At 47.5% G+C, this 22,768-nt stretch overlaps 1 protein-coding gene across 1 annotated transcript in view; it reads right to left on the bottom strand.

Annotated features, from left to right (window-relative positions):
- The window catches only part of LOC148041880 (uncharacterized), a 110,106-nt gene that overhangs the window by 9,590 nt on the left and 77,748 nt on the right, over positions 1 to 22,768 (bottom strand). Inside the window, exons 16-17 of the mRNA XM_087683721.1 lie at positions 15,513 to 15,593; positions 15,126 to 15,196 (exon numbers count right to left, since the gene is read on the bottom strand). Coding sequence (XP_087539847.1) covers positions 15,126 to 15,196; positions 15,513 to 15,593 — 152 coding nt within the window. The remainder of the gene's footprint in view (positions 1 to 15,125; positions 15,197 to 15,512; positions 15,594 to 22,768) is intronic.

Raw genomic sequence — 22,768 nt, 5'->3', positions numbered from 1 at the left:
ACCTGGTTGACCGCCACTAGGGCTCAGCCTGCTAAGGAGAGGCGTACAGTACTCCAGTAGGTGAGCTTCCACCTAATAGAGTGAAGAACTAAAAGAAACTGCTAGGCATGAGTGATGTCGAGTCCCACCTGGAACCCTAGGTATCGGACGGTCTATCCCCTGCACACCCATCTGAACACTCCGTGCTAGCGTCCGGGTCTATAAGAAAACCAACTTACTTTCACCAGTTAATTTTCGCTCCATCTACAGTGTAAAATACCTCCAGAGCTAGTCTCACTCTCTCCAGCATCAACTCATCATCCTCTATAGAAAGGGCAGTATCATCTGCATACTCTGAATCAAGCAGCTCCATCTCCTCCTTCACTGGAAGTCAAAGGCCACGTAGCCCGCTCACACGTGATCGGAGGAAGTAGAGCATTGCATCTGCAAAGAGTAGGAACAGATATGGGGCAAGAGAACAGCGCTGCCGAACAGATCTCTCTAGTTGAAACTCCTCCCCCCTCTTGCTACCTATGAGAACCTGCTAGTGGCCGATCTGTAAAGTGCAGAAACCCCGCAGATCCATGCTTGAGGGAAACCCAACCTCACCATGGTGTCCTCTAAGAAGTCCCAGTCAACCCTGCCATAGGCCTTCCTGAAGTCTAGGAGTAGTACAACTAACCCCTAACCACTATGCTAGGCCCACTTGGTCGCCTCGAAGAAGGTGAAAACATTATCTAGGATGCTCCTATCCAAGCAAAACCTGTATGTGTGTTATGAAATGATGTCTGGAAAAACGGGGCGGAGTTGCCTACTGATTATCTTGGCCAGTGCCTTATAGGCCACTGACAACAAGGTGATCGGTCTCCACTGGGATAGCTCCAATTGGTCTCCCCTTTTGGGGAGGAGGCTGACAACACCTGCCGATAGACTCCCAAACATTTGTCCTGATCTGAAAATCTCTTGAAAGGCCAGCATTAGGGGGTCCTTCACCACCTCCCAATATAAGCAGTGAAGAGGGCCTTCGAAAGACCATCCTCTCCCAAGCATTTCTACCCATCCTGTGCATGAAAAGCCTCCGCTAATTCCTTCTTTGTGAAGGGGTCTAGGAGGGAGTGACCCATCTCTGTGACGAGGGACGGAATGCAGTCCCAGACCTCCTGTCTACAACGTTGTCCCCTCGTTGAGCCTGCCTCCTACTGAAAAAGGTGTCTGTAGTAGTTAGTGGCAATCTCCATCACCTCATCTGGGCTAGAGCAAATCCTCCCATACTAATCACGAAGGCTGCGAATCTGATCTCCTGAGGTGTGAGGCTGATGCACCTGAAAAAACTCCCTACACATCGTGTCCCCCTTCCGCGCCCAAAAGGATGCTGAGGTATGGAAGGAAAACTCCGAGCACCTGTCCTCAAGACTGGTGAGGGCTGCCCATGTGCACACCTCCTGCGTTAGAGAGTGGGATCCCCTGGTGCCTCCTAGAGAAGTCTCTATGTGGCAGCTAGGTCTCGCTAGAGTGCTCTCTCCTCCTCCCAACTCTATTGCCTGGCTTGTAGGGTTGCCTCCTGGCAGATCCTGCTCGACTTGACTAAGACCTTTACAACCTTCTCTGTGAGACCTCTACAACCTTCTCTATGATCCGGTCCCTCTTGTTCCACTCCCTAGTCCAGAGCTGCTCAATCTGCCTCCTCACCTCCTCCCTCTTGTAGTTCGAGTCAGGGATCTGACAGGATCGCGTGTCCAGGGCTAAAGCTAGAGAATGAAGTGTGAGGAAAACCGGGCAGCAATGGTCAAACAAGGTGGTGCCAGCCAACTGCCCTACCTCACCTCCTCGAGAGCACTCCCACTCTCCCACATAAAACCAGTCCAGCCGTTCCAGAAGAGCTCTGCCCAACTGCTTGTATCCCTAAGAGAAGTCCAATGACCTCTCCCTCTTGTGAACAGCTGGGTCCCGCCATACCCTGGTAGTCTCTGCTACCGCAAGGAGGAAGACTTCCCATGCCTCTTACTCCTCCCCTGTCATACCCTGGTAGTCTCTGCCTCTGCCCTGTTGGTCCTCTTGGGCTTCTAGATTGTTGAAGTCTCCTCCAACAATCCAAGAGTCCACCTCTGGAAGTCTTGCTGCAATCTCCATCCAGAGCCTGCTGCGTGCCCTAACCTCCGTAGGAGCGTAGACATTGAGGACTCCAAGGCATGAGTCCCCTATGTCTAGTCTGATCCATAAGACCCTCCCTTCCACAGTCGTCCCGTGGTCACGCACACAGGCAGTAAGCCTTGGGCCAATAGAGATGCATACACCTCCACTCCTGCACTGGGCTCCAATCGAGTACTCCCAGTAGGTGTGTGAGCTGCCTGGAAGTACCTTCCCTACCGTTGGGCCTGGGCGGGGGTGAGCTTGTGCTCCTGCAGAAGTAAGATGTCGATCTGTCCGGCAAGGGCAAGCTGCAACTCGTGCTGAAAAATCAACTTCCTCGAACCACGTGCCCCACTGTAGTAGAGGTTGTTCACATTCCAGGATGCTAGGTGTAAACTCATGGGGAAGCTTGTGACTGACCGAACAGGCATCTATTCGGTGTGGAAGCTGCTGATGAAGAAGAAGAGCTATGGGGCATGCGAATGCGCTTTGCCACAGGCCTGGAAGGTGAACTCCATTTCCCCATGGTGGCTCTCAGGCGGACCATGGGGGTAATAGATGCTCCAGGCGGTACCACCAGGGCATCTATCAGCCAGGTTGAGAGGCGTGACTTTGTACACTGGTAGAAGCGGACAACCTGTGCGAGGGGCCACTCGATCACATCCATCAATGCTCTACACTGTGGAGGGGCTCAGATGTGGGACCTCGGCTCTAGCCCACCAATTAATGTCCATCATGCACCCTAGCCATTGCTGGGAAAAGAGTGCTAGTCCTCCTCCTCCCATCCACTAGGAGATGTGGTCTCTGCAACCTGACCCTTCACATCCTCCTCTATCTGTGTCATCGTCTAGTCTCTTGAATGAGAGGTATGAAGGAAGAAAGCATAGTTTGGTCCATCCGCTGGTGCTAGTAAATGGACCTTGCAGCTCCTTGACTTGCGGACCACGAAGATCCCTACCTCCAGAGGTAGTGGAAAATCTCCACGCTCCGCAACTCTCAAGTAGGAACACGAGCCACTATGGAAGAACTCCTGTGGGAGCACCTACGCCTGTTTAGGGAAAGTGTGGCACGCAGCTACGTTAGATGAGCTAGTGGCTGTGGGAAGGGGGAGGGACTAGGCTGCTGGTGAGGAGAAGATGCAGGCATATAAGGCTTGTCATCCCCTGTGGGAAGGGGGGGATAGGTTGGGGGGGTCACATGTACTGGGTAAGGATCACGGGGACTGATCGGCGGAGGAGATGGTGGGGAGGAGGTAGATCGCAGGATGGTGGGGTGATCGGAGGTAGGAGGTGGGTGTTGGGGGGGAGGGGGATCCATGAGGAGGGGGTGGGTGTGGGGGCTGTGGGATCTCGGGTGGGGTAGTCTGTGATGCCTCTGTGGGTGGTGGAGGTGGTGGTCTATGATCTTGCTAGGTGGGACGAGCTAGGGGTGCTGCAAGGTGCTCTACCGAGGGTCCGTCGTTCACCCTCCTACTCTTTGCTGTTGTGGCCGAGTTTGAGGGGCTGACTGAGGGCCCCCCTGCCATTTCCCTCTCTATCATCGGCTATGGACTCGTGTAAAACTGTCAGCGTCCACTTGCGAACCTGTTGGCAAAGCCACCTTGGCTTTGAAGCGCATACAATAATCTGCTGCCCGATGCCCAAAGTCATGGCATGGCAGGCACTGCCTTGGCTGCCTAGTCACAATAACCTCCTGCCTGAAGGATTGTCTACCTGCCTCAATCTCCAGAAACTTTGGTATGTTCTTTGTATCTTTCATAGCCACCCTTACCTTCGAGACTCCTACGGCTATCACTACATCTGTGAAGGAAGCAAGCATAACTGTGCCGAAGAGCCGTCCAAAGTCCACCACTAATCGGTGATACTCTACTACCAGTCTGGGGAATAGTAGGGTGACTAGGTGTCTAAGAAACCTGTTGTGGAGTGCGAATTCCTCCACTGTGAAGCCACTATACAAGGACCATATAGATGACCCCCTTCATGGAGGCATAAGGTGAGCTATCCACTAGGTCACGAGCTGCGTCCACAGAGGTGAGTCGAACCATGAAGATCCCTTGACCCATGAGAATTGCCTCCGCAATTTGCGCTATGCCAATGTGTAGCGTGGAGTCAAGCCAATCCCAAAGCTGGCCCTAGATGGGGAGTGTCCTACGACTTGACTAAAGATTGTTGTTTCTTTCAGTTTTGCAGCTCTGTGGCACAAACGGCTAAGAGTTCTTCCTCAGAAAGGATGATGCGCAAGGTGTTTGACTAGGGGGCACTCGCAGCATGCACTAGTGTCTGACTAGAGGTTTCCATTGTATGTCCCTGCTGAGGACCTACCGATCAAGCTGATGTGCTACCGGGGGGGGATGTTGCTGCAGATGGACAGCCAAAGTGAACAATTTGAAGCAAAAGCCCTAAATTTTGGCAGCCCAATGAAGAAACATGAAGATAATGTCAGGAGGGGCAATTCGTGTGCCGAAGAAGGGAAATTGGGCAAAAGCCACGAAGTTACCTGAAAATTGAAGAGAGATTGAAGAAATTGGATAAAATTATTACCCAATTAATGCCAAATGCCGTGCCTCAAGGTGAATTGAGTCTCGATATAGATGAAATTTGATGAATTTCAGAAAAGCCCCAAATTTCCAAAGAAATTGGGGTGAAATTGAGCTCAAATGTGGAAAAGCCCCAAATTTTGTTGGTGAATTGAAGAGGAAGTCAAAGATTTTTGTGAAATTTTTGCCCAAATGGTGTTGAATGTCACACCTGGTGATGTATTGAGGCTCGATGTCGATGAAGAATGCCAAATTCTTGAAAAGCCCCAAATTTGGTGTCAAAATTGGAGTGAAATTTGACCAAGTCAATGGAAAAATCCCAAATCTGTTGATGACGCTGTTGAATTTCTTTGGTTCAATTATGAATTTGGGAAAATTTGATGGAAAGCCCCAATTTTTTTTAAATTGAGGCTAAGTTGAGAGATTTTAAAGAAAACCCCAAATTTTTTCCCAAATTGTGCTTGGTAGGCAAAAGTGTGTGAACTTGAGGCTTGTGCTAGATAAAGGAAAAAAAAATTAAGAATCAATGGACTTTTGAATAAAAAATAATATGTTGGCCCGAAAGGCAATAAGTCTTCATGGCAAGGCACAGTCAATGGGATTTGATGTGGACCACTTGACTCGGTGTGTGTGATAGGTGGTGTGTCGGTTGATGGACCTTTGAATAATAAATAATACGTGAGCCCGACAGGCAACAAGTCTTTGTGGCAAGGAGCAATCAATGGGATTCGACGTGGACCACTTGATTGGGTGTGTGTGACAGGTGGTGTGTTGGTTGATGATGTGCGAAGTCGGTAAGGATGCGGCATGGAGTGTGAGGATGTCGTGATTGTCAAGCGGTGGCATGGTGGACCGAGTGAAAGCAACAGACATGGAGAGGGTGTAGGCATGTTGGCAAGAAAATTAGATTGTAGCGGCACGAAGGTGCTCGATGAAGGCGGCTGACCATAGTAGTGGCAGGTCTGTGGTGAGAGGACCAAGGGGGGAGGCGACAAAACAGGCGAACTGCTGGTGACGTGAGCAGGTCAGCAGATTGTGACAAGTGTGAAGGCAGTGACAATTAGGCGCAGAGGTAGCAATTGAAGAGGGCAGACTTGTAATCCACATGTGGTGACTGCACCTGCAGGTAGGTGACTGATAAGGATGTTTGATGACAAGCAGTACTTGATGTAGCACGTAGAGACCAAGTGACGGCGATAATGGTCAAAATAGTGGCATCCAACTGTTGATTGCCACTCCTCGAAGTTTTTAGAAGTTGGCATGATGGCAATGGCTTTGGGCGGCAGCCGGTCAAGGTTTGGTGCTCAATGACAATGGCGAGGCTGATGAAGGTAAGTGGCTATAATACCGCTGTCGGCCCAGGCGTGGAGCAATTGTGCGATTAATTTAATAGAAAATGAATGAGAATGAAAGAATTAATCAATGCACAACGATACTCAATCACAAATGAGAAGTAGTGTATTAATGATTGAGTGAGAGAGAGTACAACACTCAAGGCGATCACAATGAATGATGCCACACTTGTGTGCTAACGAGGCACAAAGTGTCTTTTTATCATTTAAAAATGAAAACCTAATGGCTTAACCGTCATAGGAAACCCTAAAATAAACCCTAAACCTAGGAGTAACAGTTTGAATGCCCAAGGAGCCCGGATCATGGATCAAAGGGCATCTACACATAGCCCACAAGATGGCCTACAATTAGAATTTTCATCGTCACAAAAGGGGTCTAGATCTGAAGGACAGTATTATTTGGATATCCTTTTCTCTGAAATGGTCAGTTACTTATTTGCAACATGGATGGTTTATACAACACGATGTGCTCATGTGAACTTGCATGACGGGCATGCTAATGCTCTAGTGGAGGAATGTGTACAGCTATCTGTGGAGCTTGTGTGACCACAAGTTACTTACGGGTTGCTAGTTTGAATTCTTCGAATTGAAAGAGGGATCATGGCACTCGAAGACTTCTACTTCAGGGTGCTAAGATCGAGGCGCATCTGGTCTTGATCATGTTGGAGTATCCATGGTGCACCTTGGGTGGAGGGTGTTGAAAGTGGTTATTTCACATACTCATAGCCTAATTTATAGCTGCCCTCTTCATTGTTCACTTGTTTTTCAGCCAACCTACTTCTCATAGGTTGTCCCACATTTTTTCCTATGAAACACTCAATTCAGCATCCATTTCTCTTTGTGACATGCAGTTTTACAGTGCACACAACCAGTTTGACTGCACATTTGACTATTGATCAACAGAAGATTGCCATTTTTTGGTTGCAAGGAAATACAACAGTCATTAGTGAGCTAGCAGCAACAACTTTGTGTCTTGATTGTGACTAGGGCTATAAAAAGCTGCATTGAAGTCAGGGTGTATAACATAGCTACCAATCCATTCTGGCGTGCCAACCACATAGGCCATTTGCAAGGTCTCCTTCAATGGCAGTTGAGTGCCATCCAGTATGCAGATCTTACCAGGGAGGATCTGGCTCCCTGGCATCCTGCCATCTCTTGGGTCACTTTGTCACTGTTGTACATTCTTCATAGCTACTAAAATTACCCATTATGAAAAAAATAAAGACAGCTACCAATCTGCTACAGTGGGAAGTACCACATGCTACTTTATTTTCCATTTCTGCATTTTTAAAATTGTGAATGTGGCTTACAACAGAACACGGCACACAACAACTTTCCAATGTATTGATACAGGAAAAGCATACCAAAAAAAAAAGAGATGAAGACTAGCTGCCTCCACCTTATAGATGTACAAGAGGAAGTTACAAAACAAAGCACAACTTGTGTCCGAAGTGGTATAGTTCAAAATAACCCCTAGTCCATTAGTTCACAAGGGCACCAAGCTCCAAATGAACCCCTAGTTCAAAATAACACTCTAATTTGACAACCCCTAGTTCAAGACAACCCCAGGTTGGTCTTCCTGCAGCAACGCGGTAGACACTGGTCTTCAGAGATCTTGTGAAGGCTAGTTAGCTCACGCCCGTCACGTCGCAAGCTGGCCCCCACCCTCCCCGTCACGTCTGTTCACGCCCGCCCAAATCGATCGCGCCATCACCAGCGCCCCCCACAACAGTTCACCCCCCCCCCCCCCCCAACAACAGTTCGCCCCCCATCGGCTAGCGATAACCTGCCCCGATGGCTCACGACAGCCCGCCCCACCTATCCGTCCTCCCCCCGGCACCCAATGGACTCGGCCACCCAGTCTCCGTCGGCGGCCTGCCATCCCCCCCCCCCCCCCCCCCCCCCGCCATTGTTCCCCCCACCCTCCAGTTGCTCCCTCTCCTGCAGCAACTCTTCCCCCTCTGGTAGCACCGCGACGTGATTGGTAGTTTTCTTAGAAGGGTCCTGCAATGGAAACCTCTGGTCAGACTCCGGCGCACTCAGAGAGTGCCCCCCAGTCAAACACCTTGCGTATCGTCCTCTCTGAGGAGCAGCTCTTAGCCATTCGAGCTAAGGAGCTGGAGCTAAAGGAAACAACGATTTATGGTCAAGTAGTAGGACATTCCCCAACCAAGGCCCAGCTACGGGACTGACTTCACTTCACGCTGCGCATCGACATAGCGCAGATCGTGGAGACGGTCCTAATGGGCCAAGGGATTTTCATGGTCAGGCTCAGTTCGGCAGACACAGCTCGCGAGTTGCTTGCCAGTTCACCATATGCGTCCACGAAGGGGGTCATATACATGGTCCCTTGGTACAGTGGCTTTACTGTGGAGGCATTTGCGCTTCACAATAGGTTTCTTCAGCACCTGGTCACCCTTCTTTTCCCTGGACTGGCGATAGAGTATCACCAGTTGGTGGAAGACTTTGGACGGCTCTTCGGCACTATCCTTCCCGCGTCCTTCGCGGATGTAGTGACAACTGCAGGAGTCCCAAAGGTACAGGTGGCAATGAAAGAGGTCAAGAATATCCCACAGTTCCTAGAGATTGAGGCGGGCGGAAACTCCTTTAGGCAGCAGGTCATTGTGACAGGGCAGCCAGGGCAGTGCCTGCGTTGCCACGACTTTGGGCATTGGGCAACAGTTTGCACGCGTTTCGGAGCCAAGGTGGCTCCGCCAACAAGCCCGCGTTTCAGAGACAAGGCGTCTAAGACCCAGCCTCGACAGCAGGAAGCAGGTGGGCGAGCAACGCCCCCTCGGCAGAGCACTCCACAGCCCCCCCTGCCCGCCCCACCCGATAGGACCGCAGCCCCCCACATCCACCACCCGCGCCATAGACTACCTCTCTTGAGTTCCCACACCCTCCACACCCACCTCCCCCCACATCCCATGCCCCCCCCCCCCCAACTGACCCTAGCCCACAGCCCCCCATTTCCAAGGCCACCAGCCTTCCCCACACCTGTCATGTACCTCCGTCCATACCACCATCCCTCGATCATTCTCCCCCCCACCCCCCCCCCCCCTACCAAGCACCCCCCCTGATCCGCACCTGGTTCAAGTGATCCCCCCCATACCCCCCCCCCCCCCCCCAAAAGAGGTGATGAGCCACACACGCCTACATCCTCCTCACACCAACAGTCTTCCCCCTCCCATACAGCCACCAGCTCATCCACCTTGCCGCCCGTCACACTTTCCCGAGACAGCACACATGTTGCCACAGGAGTTCTTTCGCAGTGGCCCATGGTCCTACTTGAGAGTTGCGGAGTGCGGAGAGTTCCCACTACCTCTAGAGGTGGGGATCTTCGTGGTTTGTAAGTCAAGGAGGGGCAAGGTCCATCTACTAGCACCATCAGATGGACCAAACTACACCCTTTTTCTTTAGTCCTCTCACTCAAGGGAGTGGACAACGACACGGATAGAGGAAGAATTGAAGAGTCAGGTGGCGGACCACACCTCCCAGTGGATGGGAAAAGAAGGACTAGCATTGTTTGCACAGCAATGGCTTGGTTGCATGATGGATATTAACTGGTGGGCTGGTGCTGAGGTCCCTCACTTGAGCATTACCTTTCGAGCCCCTCCACAGTGGAGAGCTCTGAGGGATGTGATCGAGTGGCCCCCGGCACAGGCGGCCCGTTTCTACCAGTGCACAGAGTTCCGACTCTCAACATGGCTGATAGATGCATTGATAGTACCACCTCGAACATCTATCACCCCTATGGTCTAGTCAAGGGCCACCATGGGGGATTGGAGTTCGCCGTCCAGACCGGAGGCAAAGCGTACTTGCATGCCTTATAGTTTCTCCTCTTCATCAGCAGCCTCCACACCGAACAGATGCCTATTCGGTCAGTCACACGTTTCCCCATGAGCTACACATTGCATCCTGGAATGTGAATAGCTTCCACTACAATGGGGCACGTGGTTCTAGGAAGTTGATTATTCGACAGGAGCTGCAGCCTGACCTTGCCGGATGGATCGACATCTTACTTCTATAGGAGCACAAGCTCACCCCCGCCTAGGCCCAGCGGGTAGGGAGGGTACTCCTAGACAGCTCACACACTTACTGGGAGCACACCATAGGTGCCCACAACAGGAGTGGAGACATATGCACCTCTATTGGTCCGAGTCTTACCACTTATGTACGAGACCACGGGACGATAGTGGCAGGGAGGGTTCTATGGATTAGATAGGATATTAGGGACTCGTGCCTTGGAGTCCTTAATGTCTATGCCCCTACGGAGGTTAGGGCACGCAGCAGGTTCTGGGTGGAGATCGCGGATGGACTCCCAGAGGTGGACTCCTGGATTGTTGGAGGAGACTTCAACAACCTAGAGGCTTTGGAGGACCAGCAGGGCAGAGGGAGAAACTACCAGGGCATGGCCGGGAAGGAATAGGAAGCATGGGAGGTCTTTCTACTAGCAATAGGAGCACGCGATGCTTGGAGAGACCCTGCCTTTCACAGGAGGGAGAGGTCGTTGGACTTCTCTTGGGGATACAAGCAGCTAGGTGGAGTCCTGCTGGAGCAGTTGGACAGGTTTTATTTGGGAGAGTGGGGAGGCTCTCGGGGAGGCCAGATTGGGCAATTGGCGAGCACCATATCGTCCAATCATTGCTCAGTTCTCCTGACACTAGATCCCCCAGCATCTGCCCTAGATACACGATCTTGTCAGATAACTGACTCGATCTGGGGGGGGGGATGGTGATGAGACAGATAGAGCAGATTTGGACTAGAGAGTGGGGCAGGAGGGACCACATCGCAAAGGAGGTTGCAGAGGTCCTAGCTGAGTCGAGAAAAATCTACCAAGAGGCAGCCATACAGGCCAGGCAGTAGAGCTGGGAGAAGGAGAGAGCACTCCGGCAGGACCTTGCAGCCACGCAAAGATTATTACAGGAGGCGCCAGGGGATCCCACTCTCCACGCACAGGTGCGCACGCGAGCAGCCATTGCTGGCCTAGAGGACAGGCGCTCTAAGTTCTCTTTCCGCACCTCAGCAGCTTTCTAGGCGCGGAAGGGGGACACGATGTGCAGGGAGTTTTTCCAAGTGCACCAGCCTCGCACCTCAAGAGAGCAGATACGCAGCCTTCGAGATCACTATGGGAGGACCCGTTCTAGCCCAGACTAGACTAGGTGATGGAGATTGCCACCAACTACTACAGACGCCTCTTCTAGCAGGAGACAACCTCAGCTAGAGGACAGCGATGTAGACAGCAGGTCTGGGATAACATCCCATCCCTCGTCATAGAGGAGATGGAACACTCCCTCCTAGCCCCCTTCACAAAGAAGGAACTAGAGGAGGCTTTCCATACACAGGACGGGCAAAAATGCCCAGGAGAGGATGGCCTCTCTAAGGTTTTCTTCACTACCTTTTGGGAAGTGGTGAAGGACCCCCTATTGATGGCCTTTCAGGAGATTTTCACTTCAGGACAGATGCCAGGGAGTCTTTCAGCAGGCCTTATTAGTCTTCTTCCCAAAGGGGGAGACCGGTTGGAGCTTTCCCAATGGAAACCGATCACCTTATTGTCAGTGGCCTATAAGGCGCTAGCAAAGATGATTGGTAGGCGACTATGCCCCGTGCTTCCAAACATCATCCATGACGCACAGATAGGCTTTGTCCAGGATAGGAGCATCCTAGACAATGTATTCACCTTCTTTGAGGCGACAGAGTGGGCCCAGCACAATGGGCAGAGACGAGCCGTACTACTCTTGGATTTCGAGAAAGCTTATGACAAGGTGGATTGGGATTTCCGAGAGGGCACCATGGTGAGGTTGGGTTTCCCCCAGGCTTGGATTTGCGAGGTCTCCGCACTTTACAGATCGGCCACCAGCACGGTTCTCATAGGTGGTAGGCGACGGGAGGAGTTTTGGCTGGAGAGATCGGTCCGACAGGGCTGCCCTTTGGCCTTGTACCTATTCCTTCTCTTTGCAGAGGTGATGTCTCACTTCTTCGGGTCACGTGTGAGCGGATTATGTGGCCTCCGACTTCCAATGAGAGAGGAGACCGAGTTGTTAGACTCGAAGTATGCAGATGATACAACACTCTACATAGAGGACGACGAGTTGATGCTGAGAGAGTGAGGCTTGCTCTTGACGTGTTCTGTTCTGCAGCGGGAGTAAAAATCAACTGGCAAAAGTCGGTTGGTTTCCTCATAGACCCGAACTCTAGCACGGAGTAAGGCGTCCACCTGGGATTTAGATGGATGAGCAGAGGGCAGACCGTCCGATACCTAGGGTTCCATGTGGGACTCGACATCACTCCCGCCCAACAGTTTCAATTCTATTCGGAGGAAGCTGACCTACTGGACCACGGCTCGCCTCTCACTAGCCAGCCGAGCCCTGGTGGTTAACCAGGTCGTCCTAGCGATGGCCTAGTACATCGCCTCGTGTTGGTGCTTCTCCTCATCCTGCGTAATGCAGCTTCGCCGCCTAGTGCGGAATTTCCTTTGGTCCGGGTCAGACGGCTCCAGGAATTCTTGGGCCAAGGTGGCATGGGTGACCATCATACGACATTGGTCAGAGGGAGGGCTTGGGATCATAGACCCAAAGTATCAGAGTATGGCCCTCTTGGGCAAGCTAGTTGTCCGTGGCCTCACACCAAGAGGGCAGACCTGGAAGGTCCTATTGTAGGAGGGTCTTCAAGACTGTGGACCGAGGCTTGGCGGTGAGTGGAGGCCGTCCCTGAGATGGATCTTCATGTCAGCCCAGATCACCCCCCCCAAATCACCCTTCCTACGCAACTTGATCCGCGTGTGGCAAGGTCTCCGTAAGGCCCTAATCCAAAGCCCCTCAGGCTGCCAGGAGGAGATAGACCGTCAGCCCGTGATCTGGAACCCCCAGGTCAGGGACCGAGAAGGGCCACAGATTGGCGAGCGCCCCCACATCCAATGGGTTGGTTGAGAGGCTAGCCCGGCTCGTACCATCAGGACATGGTGGGAGGTGTACAGGATGGCGGATGAGGACGTGTTGCAGCAAGTATCAGGCTGCCAACGAGGAGTGGAGATGAGGAGAAGGGAGATAGATGCAGCAATACCTCAGGAGTGGCTTGCTCCTCCGATACAAGAGCCGATAGAGCTCGGGGAGGTATGGGCTGCTAGGTTTTCACCAGCAGGCATCCCCCTACAGGTGGCAAGAAGAGCGGGTGGCGCTCCACCTGGGACCTTTTTCACCGTGTAGGAGGGGGGGCGTCTGGCTCTTGACAGAGGGCAGTAGAATGAGGGGATAGTTGTCCTTTCATGGAAGAGGATCCGTGTGATTGGCCTTCACGAGAAGACATGGCAGCTGGACCCTTTGGTCTTTTGGCAGGAGCTCAAGGAGTGGCACCTCTGGATATGGGAAGGAAGGCCACTTGATGGGCTGGAGTGGGATACGGGAGAGTGGCTTTGGCCAGCCACTGTGGTCGCCAAGAAGCCACCGAGGTTCCTAGAGTACACCACCAAGATTGGCACACACGTACTGATGCAAGAGGATATGGATTGGGCGCCGTCACGTAGCAGGCACTAGGTGGAGCACAGCATCACGGAGCCATTCTGACAGACCTTCTAGCGCCGCCTATGGGACAGCTGGAGGCTGAGGAGAATATCATATTTTTTATGGCTGGTGGCACATGGAGGCTTGGCGGTGGGAAGCTAGCTTGCCCAAATGCAAGAGGGAGTTTGTAAGCGCTGCACATAGCAGTCTATGGAAACCCCAAATCACTGCCTTTGGTCGTGTGAGGCGGCACAGCTCGTGTGGAGAGGAGTATGCTGCATCCTTCATCGCATAGCACCCAGCCTTGGATATATCTCTTGGGGAGCTTTATGCTAGCAAGCGGTCAGCCAGGGCCGTCACCTTCTATATGAGACCGGGATGCAGGATACGATATTCATTATCGAGGCAAGGTCGTGCGCAGTGGTCGGTTTAGAGGATCTACCCATCCGCCAAGTACTGGAGCCCATAGCAGACCGCTCTGAGGTATGGGAGATCATAGGGAGTCTTACTGGTTGGCATATCTGGAAGGCGTGGTGTTAGGTGGCTTTCAGCGGAGAGAGACTTTCAGTACAAGCGACCTTAGCAAAGCTTTGGACCTCCATCATCCACTCCCTTTGAGGCTGATGCGATCAGGTGCAGGGCGAGTCCAGGGCTCGTCAGGAGCTCCTATGTCATTTCATGCGCACTTGGGGCGGCCAGGACCTATTCTTCGTGATGCAAGCAGGCAGCCCTAGATGGCGATACACCCCCCCTCCATGGCTTCTTGCCCCCATCCCCCCTAGACCGCCTTGAGAGGCTTGTATATATGATGTATTTGTGACTTTCATCAGCTCCAGCTTGTCTATTGAGCATGAGTACACCGTTGTAATCAACTTTTTTGAGTAATATAATCAGCCACATTTTACTTGCAAAGAAAAAAAAGACAACCCCGGGTTTGAAATGATCCCATAGTTCAAAATAACTCTCCAATTGAAAATGGACCCCTAGTTTGAAATGACTCTCTAGTTCACAATGCCCCCTAGTCCAGTTGGATGCACAGCACAGAATCTCCACAGTCTATTTCTTAGCATGCTCCTATAATACATAACTTTGCAGCAATCCCTTCATGATCTGCCACCTTGGTGATATGCATGGTTCATAACTGGATGGCATTTTCATGATAGTTCCTATGTTAAGGAAAATCATGTTTATTCATATCATTGAAGAATATTGGTTACAAAGGTGCTTGTGTTTGGTTATGCTCCAAAAGGCACAGACATTTTCCAATTCTTAGCTGATTCAAGATAGGGCATCTACAACAGACCACTTAATTGAATGAGCATTCCACCTAAGAACATCTACAGAAACTTTGCTAAGGCACGCTTCTTGTGTGCACAAGAAAACTGCTCCTTATTGTAGTTGATTCTAAATAACGTTTATAAAATGTGACAAGAATTCAACAATACAGTAAAAGGATATGCACTCAAACAGCCAGAAAAAGCCAGATAAAGCTAATGAGCGGTGGATACTATTAGTGTGAAATGAGACGTAAGTGCATAGATGTTAAACACCAAACTTTAAAATTAGCTATAATACTTTCAGAGACCAAACTTTAGACCTCAATTAGTGATCCAGGGTGAATTAACTTACGGAGAAAAACTGCCATCAACAATTTGAAAATCCCCAGTTTCATACACACGTACAGGACAACCTTCCCAAATCTGCAATGATTGGTATTGAGTGAATGTAAGACCAGAATACAAATGATAATGGTCATCTGCCTGAGTAGTTTCCTATATCCCGAAGGAAAGAAAGGGATATCTATGATGTTAGAAAACAAAGAATTTCACCACAACTGAGGAATTAGAAAACCATATCTTAAGATATTATAAGTTTTTTGTTTTCCCTCAGGTGGCCACTATAACTCCTGAAAGGTGCACATCATGATGAAGAGAAGCTGAACATATGAATCCCTTCCAAGTATCCAGACCTAAAGTACAAAATTCTGAGCTTTCAAAGCTTAAAAAAAAGACTTACATCCCAAACAATCACTCGACCATCATATCCAGCACTCATCGCAACTCTGGGATTGAAAGGGTGCACATCCACAACGAATGTCTATAATGATCAAGAAAAGCAGAGCATTGTTCAGAAATGTGAAACTTATTGGAAATATAGGCATGAATAAACTCTATTTTACACCTGCCCCCCCACCCCAGGAAAAAAAAACACTGTAAAGGGTGATTATATTAATTACTGAAAAAGTACAAGAGTCACAGATGAACTAAAAGGATGACAAGGCAACAGAAAAAACTGCCATACGCCACAAGACCAAGTCCTCTGAAGGGAGAAGCCCTGCATGCTACACAATATCAAGCTGCCACTGAAGGCAGCCTTTCAATTAAGCAATATGACTTGGAACACCTGAATGGGAGTCAAAAGCAAAAACATTCCAGGTTAACCTGGGTATGCCAACAACCACAAAAGCGCAAAAAGTGGAACATTATCTTCCTGTAGAGCTCCACAAGATCTGGAAATTTTGGCTTGCCAAACACCCAATCATAGGGATGCAGAACAGGTCCCACCATCCATTGCCAAATCTCTAACAAAAGAGACCAAATCTTCCTTGCCACCAGATAGCAGATGAACCTATGGCCAGAAGTCTCCACACTTGTAATGCAGAAGAAGCAAGAGCCATTATGAGATATTTCGCTGAGAGAGGGCCCAAACAGGGGGCATGTCACCGATTAGAATTGCCAAAGAAAAACTTTGCATTATAATGGAGTTTTATTGATCCGTTCCTCCATTCTGGTCAATTTCCAACATATCCTGCTTTTATGAAGGCCCCAAATAGAATTGCCCTTAGCTGCCAACCAGTCATGTCCTAAAAGCAAATGATAAATCTGATTAACTGAATGAGACCCCAAAAACAGCCGCCCCATAAGTCTCCAATCCTACCGGGGATTACCTAGAGAGAGTCGAAGTAAGGGCTACCGACCACGCAAAGATGAAGAGATTGTGTCCCATAAGTCATGGTATCCTTGAGGGACACAAAAAAACTATCTTATCGACCAGAAGGACATCAGTACACGCCATGCTAGCAAAGTCACATCAGCAATAGAAAGTAATCCAAGGCATGCCGTTCACTATCAAACTAACATATTTTTCCCAGAGACCCTGTAAAGACTTTTACTATGAAAAACAGTAATTAAACATGGGTCTAGCATTTTGTAATCCTTCCCATGAAACTATCTTAGAAACCATGAGCAATTCAGCCTGCATAGAATTGGCATGCAATCTATCCTCATGGGTGCCAACCCAAATTTTGAAGCACAACTTTCCATGAACAGACCCAATGGGTCAACAAGACTGAAGATTGTATACTAATAGGCTGATCAGTATTGAGCACATGCCACCGAGAACACTGTATTCTAGTATTCCCATGTACAATACCCTTATCTTCAAGGAAGAAGCAAGCTATTGTCACAACTCTATAGAAACAGAATTTGTATCCTTTTTCATTAATTTATCTATATAATGATTTATTAAATTTATTTCCTTTGCACTAATTAGATATAAAGAAAAGTGCATTGGAGCTGGCCACTGATGAGTGGTCACAGGTTATGGTGGACTCACATGGTGGGTTAGAGAAAAGATAGTTCACACTTCCACCTATATGACCCGATTGGGCGCCTGTGACTAGAACTCACGCATATCAGGGTTAGACTCGCACACAGAAAGGATTGATGCCTTGAAGTGTGGGCTAGATCCACCAGAACAGACAGTTACAATCAACAAGATGGCATGATCATGAAATGCTTGTATAATGTGCATGTGTGGGCTGAAAGCTTGAAATGCACATTTCTTTGCATAGGAAAGTCACATGAAGATTCGGATACCATTTTTGCGATGTACACGGAAAAAGCTTTCATATGATACCCATATTGGGGGGGTCCCTAAATTCTAGGAGATCCCTAAATTTTAGGAGCCTCGAATTAGCCTAAAAATGCTAGTCCTAAAAAATAGGGATGTCATTCTAAAAATAGTAAGTTCTGTACTCTGACTGTGCTTACTAAATTTGGTGTAAACTCATGTACAGCACCCACATATAGCCAGAAACTGGCCCCATCCATCCCCATCATCATCCCCCACTTCTCCATTATCAAATTCCTCCATATTCCCTCTTCTATCACTGCTGTTTTACAAGACAGCAAGCCTGTAAATTCATTACAGCACCTCCTTCTTGAGCTCTTTCTTCCATTTTAGCTACAAGAAGCAAGCTCTATCCCTGTACTGCTGATCAACGATGGAGAAAGGCTGAATTCCCCTTTTTCTTCTCTCATACTGTAAAGAAATCAGTTCTTATCATTGCATAATAGATAATGCATGTGTGTTTGTACATCTTTGCATGATCTTGTGAGAGTGAGAATTACTTCTTCTCACTCTCAGGTTGATTGTAACTGAGCTCTTCCCTAAGGGACTTGGGTTGAGCAGAAATACATTCCTTCGGGGGGGGGGGGGGGGGATAATGCCCATCTTCAACCCTCAATCTTGTCTCCATTACTTTTACATTTTTATGGTTGTAATTTTGTGAGTAATTTTCATTTTCAGCTTTAAGTGTTCATTCTCTTTTCTATTAAATCTCGAAAACAAGCAAATATCATAATTGTTAAGCATACTACGTTGTTCGGGGCGTTTACAGTGGTATCAGAGCTTTGGCTCGGTCCTCACCCCCAACACTGGTAGTGCTTACAACTATAAGTTTGTTTGTTTTCAGCCCTTGCACTGAGTGCGTGAGCATATTTTTTTTTCTTTAGTCTCAATGGATCAATCAAGTGCTATCCTTCAAGCCATTCAAAGTCTTAGAGAGGAGAATCAGCAAATTCGTGAGCAACTTCTCAAACTAGAAAAAGTTGAGAATCCCAAAGAATTCAAGAAAAGAAGCCCATCTACTTCAAGGAGACAAAGCCATACTAATGAAAGGAGCCGATCAAGAAGTCCAACTACTTCTAAGAGGCAGTCCCATTCTACTTCAAGACAAAGAAAGAGATCGCGTCGAAGCTCATCCTCTTCTTCAAAGTCATCTGGCGCCTATTCTGATGGATCCTCTTCTAGTAATGAAGAGTCACACCTTTCTCGTGGAAGACCTCATCATCGTCAAAGGCGTCGACATTCTTCACCCTCGTCTCCATCTTCATCCCCATCAAGCACTTCATCATCTTCAACCTCAATATCCGAGCATGGACGAAGGCATAAGAAGAAGAAGAAGACTAAGTCACTATCTCAACTTGAAAAGAAGATCAAGTTCAGTATGTATGATGGTTCCCGAAATCCTGATCTTCTTCTGAAGTTTATTCGTCAATTTCAAATTTTGTATGGTCGTGACAAGTATAAAGAAAAAGAAAAGATTAAGTTTGCAGCTTTACATTTAACCGACTTAGCCCATACTTGGTGGACGGGGTTGGAATATGATCATGCTGCCCCAAAATCATGGCGGTCCTTTGTTCGCCTGATACAAAGCCAATTTCTTCCTGTTCATTTCAAAAGAGATGTAAAAATGGATTGGGATCGGCTTTGGCAAAGGAAAAATGAGTCACTTGGTGACTATACCAAGAGATTTTGGGAGCTACTTTTGAAGGTCCAACATTTCAAGAAGATCAGCAGTTCGGAAAAGCTTAGGAAGTTTCAAGGAGGTTTGCATTTTAAACTTCGTACTGCTCTTAATCATTATCATTGTTCTAGTCTCAGGGAACTCATTGACCATGCTGAGACATGGGAAATTGAGCATAATGGCAACAAATCATTCCAAAAGAATGATAAGAAGAGAGTAGCTGATGATGAGGAGTATTCAGCCCCAAATGAAGGACAAAAACAGTGGCAAAAGCAGCCATCAAATCAAAAGAAGATGAAGCCCTATGCACCTCCTAATGCTCCTCAATTTCACTCCAATCTATACCCACAAGCAAAGCAATTTTCCGAAGAAGAAAAGCAACGCTTCATGAAAGAAGGGAAGTGCTTTAAATGTGGACAAACAGGCCACATAGCGAAGCAATGTCCAAACAAGGGACAAAGCAAGGTTTCTGACAACAAGCCTAAGTCGCCAGTGAAAATCAATGCTATCAGTAATGTAGTTGCAAACACAACTCACACTCCAGAGACGCGCAAATTATTAAAAGCTTGGGGACAGTTGCAAGGTAAGCAAGCACTATTCTTGATAGATCTTGGGGCGAATGAAAATATTATTTCCTTGCAATTAGCTAAAGAGCTTGGATTAAAGAATGAAGAGATGGACACTCCGGTAGAAGTTCGCCAAGCTTTAAATGTTGATAAAGGTGACACAATGAAGACTGTGATACCCTACATTGGCAAGCTCAAGTTTCAAATTCAAGGCTACAGTGACGAAGGTACCTTCTGTATCGGAGACCTTGATGGTTGCGATGTGATTCTTGGCATGCCCTGGAATCATAGAATAGATTCAACCATCTTCTCTCAGAAAAAGAAGGTAGAACTCGCCAACAAAGGCAAGAAGTACGAGATCCAAGCTGGAGTTTCTGGAGACACCATACCTATGGTAAGCCATATGCAAGTCTCTAGAGCAATTAAGGATTGTGTTCAATGTTGTCTGCTTTATGTCACTGATGTAAAAGATAATATGAATGCTGAAAACCAAGAGCAACTTCAGCTCTTGGAAAAGTATAAAGATTGTTTTTTGGAAGATCTTCCTTATCAGCTTCCCCCAGAAAGGCCAGAAGACCATCATATTGATATTATCCCGGGCAGTTCTCCTCCTAATATAGCACCATACCGTGTGAGCCGTCCTCAACAAGAAGAAATCAAAAAGCAAGTCGAAGACCTACTCAACCGTGGGCTAATTAGGCCAAGTAGCTCACCATTTTGTTCACCGGTTCTTCTTGTTCAAAAGAAAGATGGCACATTCAGGATGTGCATTGATTATCGAGCCCTCAACAAAATCACCGTGAAGAATCGGTTTCCTATTCCCAGAATTGACGACATTTTGGATCGTCTAGGAGGCTCAAAGGTTTTCAGCCGCATTGATTTAAAGAGTGGTTATCATCAAATTAGGGTAATACCACAATATGTACACAAAACTGCTTTCCACACTTCATACGGTCTTTATGAATTCTTGGTGGTTCCTTTCGGATTAACCAATGCACCAGCCACCTTTAATCGAATGATGGAGCGCATCTTTAGAGAGCATCGACAATATATCGGTACTTTCTTTGATGATATTCTTGTCTTTAGCAAGAATGAAGAGGAGCATCATCAACACTTGGAAATTGTTCTACAATTACTACAACAAAATCAACTCTTGGTAAATGGTAAAAAGAGTGAATTTTTCATGCATAAAATAAATTACCTTGGGCATGTCATCTCTTTTAAAGGAATTCAGATGGATCCTGAAAAGATCAGGATAATCCAAGAATGGCCTCATCTTCGTGATGTACATGAGGTGCGATCGTTTCTTGGCTTATGTTCTTATTACCGCCGCTTCATCAAGCATTTTGCACGTATGGCTTCTCCACTTCATGACCTTACAAAGAAGAAGATCTCTTTCCAATGGAAGGAAAAAGAGAAGGCAGCCTTCACAAGGCTGAAAACAACTCTTACTTCTGGACCTGTTCTTATCATTCCAGATCTGGTAAAACCATTTGTGGTGGAAGCAGATGCTTGCGGTGATTGTATTGGTACAGTGCTAAATCAAGAAGGCCATGCCGTAGCCTTTGAAAGCCGCCGTCTAAATGATGTGGAGAAAAGGTATGACATTTATGAAAAGGAGCTCTTAGCAGTGATTCATGCTTTAAAGATATGGAAACATTATCTTTTAGGCAATGAATTCCTTATTAAAACCGATCATCAAAGCTTGAAGTATTTCAAGACTCAAAAGCATTTGCAGGAGAAACATGCAAGATGGAAAAATTTATTGTCTATGTTTCATTTTCAAATTATGTACACTCCAGGGAAACAAAATGTAGTTGCTGATGCACTTTCTAGAGTGCCTCGCATTGCAACTATTACAGTGGCTCATCATGAAGATTTTCAAACGATGAAGAATACTTATGATGAAGATACTGATTTTGCAGCAATTTGGTCAAATTTACAGCAAGGAGATTCTCATCCAGATTATTCCATCAAAGATGGTTACCTTCTCATGAACAATCGCCTTTGTGTCACTCTTCCTGTTCGACAAAAGGTGCTTAAAGAAAGTCATGAACCCCCTTATGCAGGGCATAGAGGGAGGGCAGCCACTCTAAGTGCAATTGAGCGCTACTTTTATTGGCCAACATTACGAAAAGATACACATAACTTCATTGAGGCTTGTCTGGTATGCCAAAAATCCAAATATGATAGGCAGAAGATTCCAGGATTGTTGCAACCTCTTCCAGTGCCCAAAGATCTATGGGAATCTATCACAATGGATTTCATCTCAGGTATTCCAAGAACACCTCAAGGTCATGATATGATTTGGGTCATAATTGATAGATTCAGCAAACAATCACATTTTATTCAATGTCATAAAACATTGAAATCCGCACAAGCTGCAAGAATTTTCATTCAACATATCTTCAGATTACATGGTATGCCTTCTGAGATCATTTCAGATAGAGACTCCAAATTCACAAGTAACTTTTGGCGTGCTTTATTTGAGAATTTGGGAACCACTTTAAAGTTCTCCTCAGCTTTTCATCCTCAAACTGAGGGCCAAACAGAGGTGATGAATCTCACTCTTTTGGATATGTTGAAAGCTTATGTTAGTGAACATAAGTCACAATGGGAGAAATATCTTCCATTATTGGAGTTTGCTTACAACAATACAGCGCACTCATCCACAGGGAAAGCTCCAAATGAAATAGTACAGGGTAAAGTGATTCCTCCTCCAATTATTCGCACTAAAGATAAGATTTTTGCTGCTGATGAGTTTGCTTCAGATTTAAAAACAACAATGGATCAAGTTCGAGCCACTATCAAAGTTGCGCAAGAGCGACAAAAGAAGCAAGCAGATAAACGAAGAAGACCTTTGGCTTTTGAAAAATGTCAATATGTCTTGCTAAAGTTTGATAAAAGCAGGCTCAAACAAGGTTCTGGTCAAAATTCATCTTTTCCAAAGCTCTCCAGTAGATACTTTGGACCCTTCAAAGTGATTGAGAAAATAAATGAAGTTTCTTATCGACTTGAGCTTCCTACTCATTGGAAAATACACAATGCTTTTCATGTAAGTTTGCTAAAACCTTACATAGGACCAGAACCAAAGGAACCCATTACTGAAGATCCCC

This window comes from Lygodium microphyllum, chromosome 1, assembly GCF_053477565.2.
Source record: "Lygodium microphyllum isolate KBCC chromosome 1, Lygodium_microphyllum_v1.1.10, whole genome shotgun sequence".
Lineage (NCBI taxonomy): Eukaryota > Viridiplantae > Streptophyta > Polypodiopsida > Schizaeales > Lygodiaceae > Lygodium > Lygodium microphyllum.
Note: the sequence above shows the minus strand (reverse complement) of the source record. Positions and strands in the feature narration are given on the sequence as shown.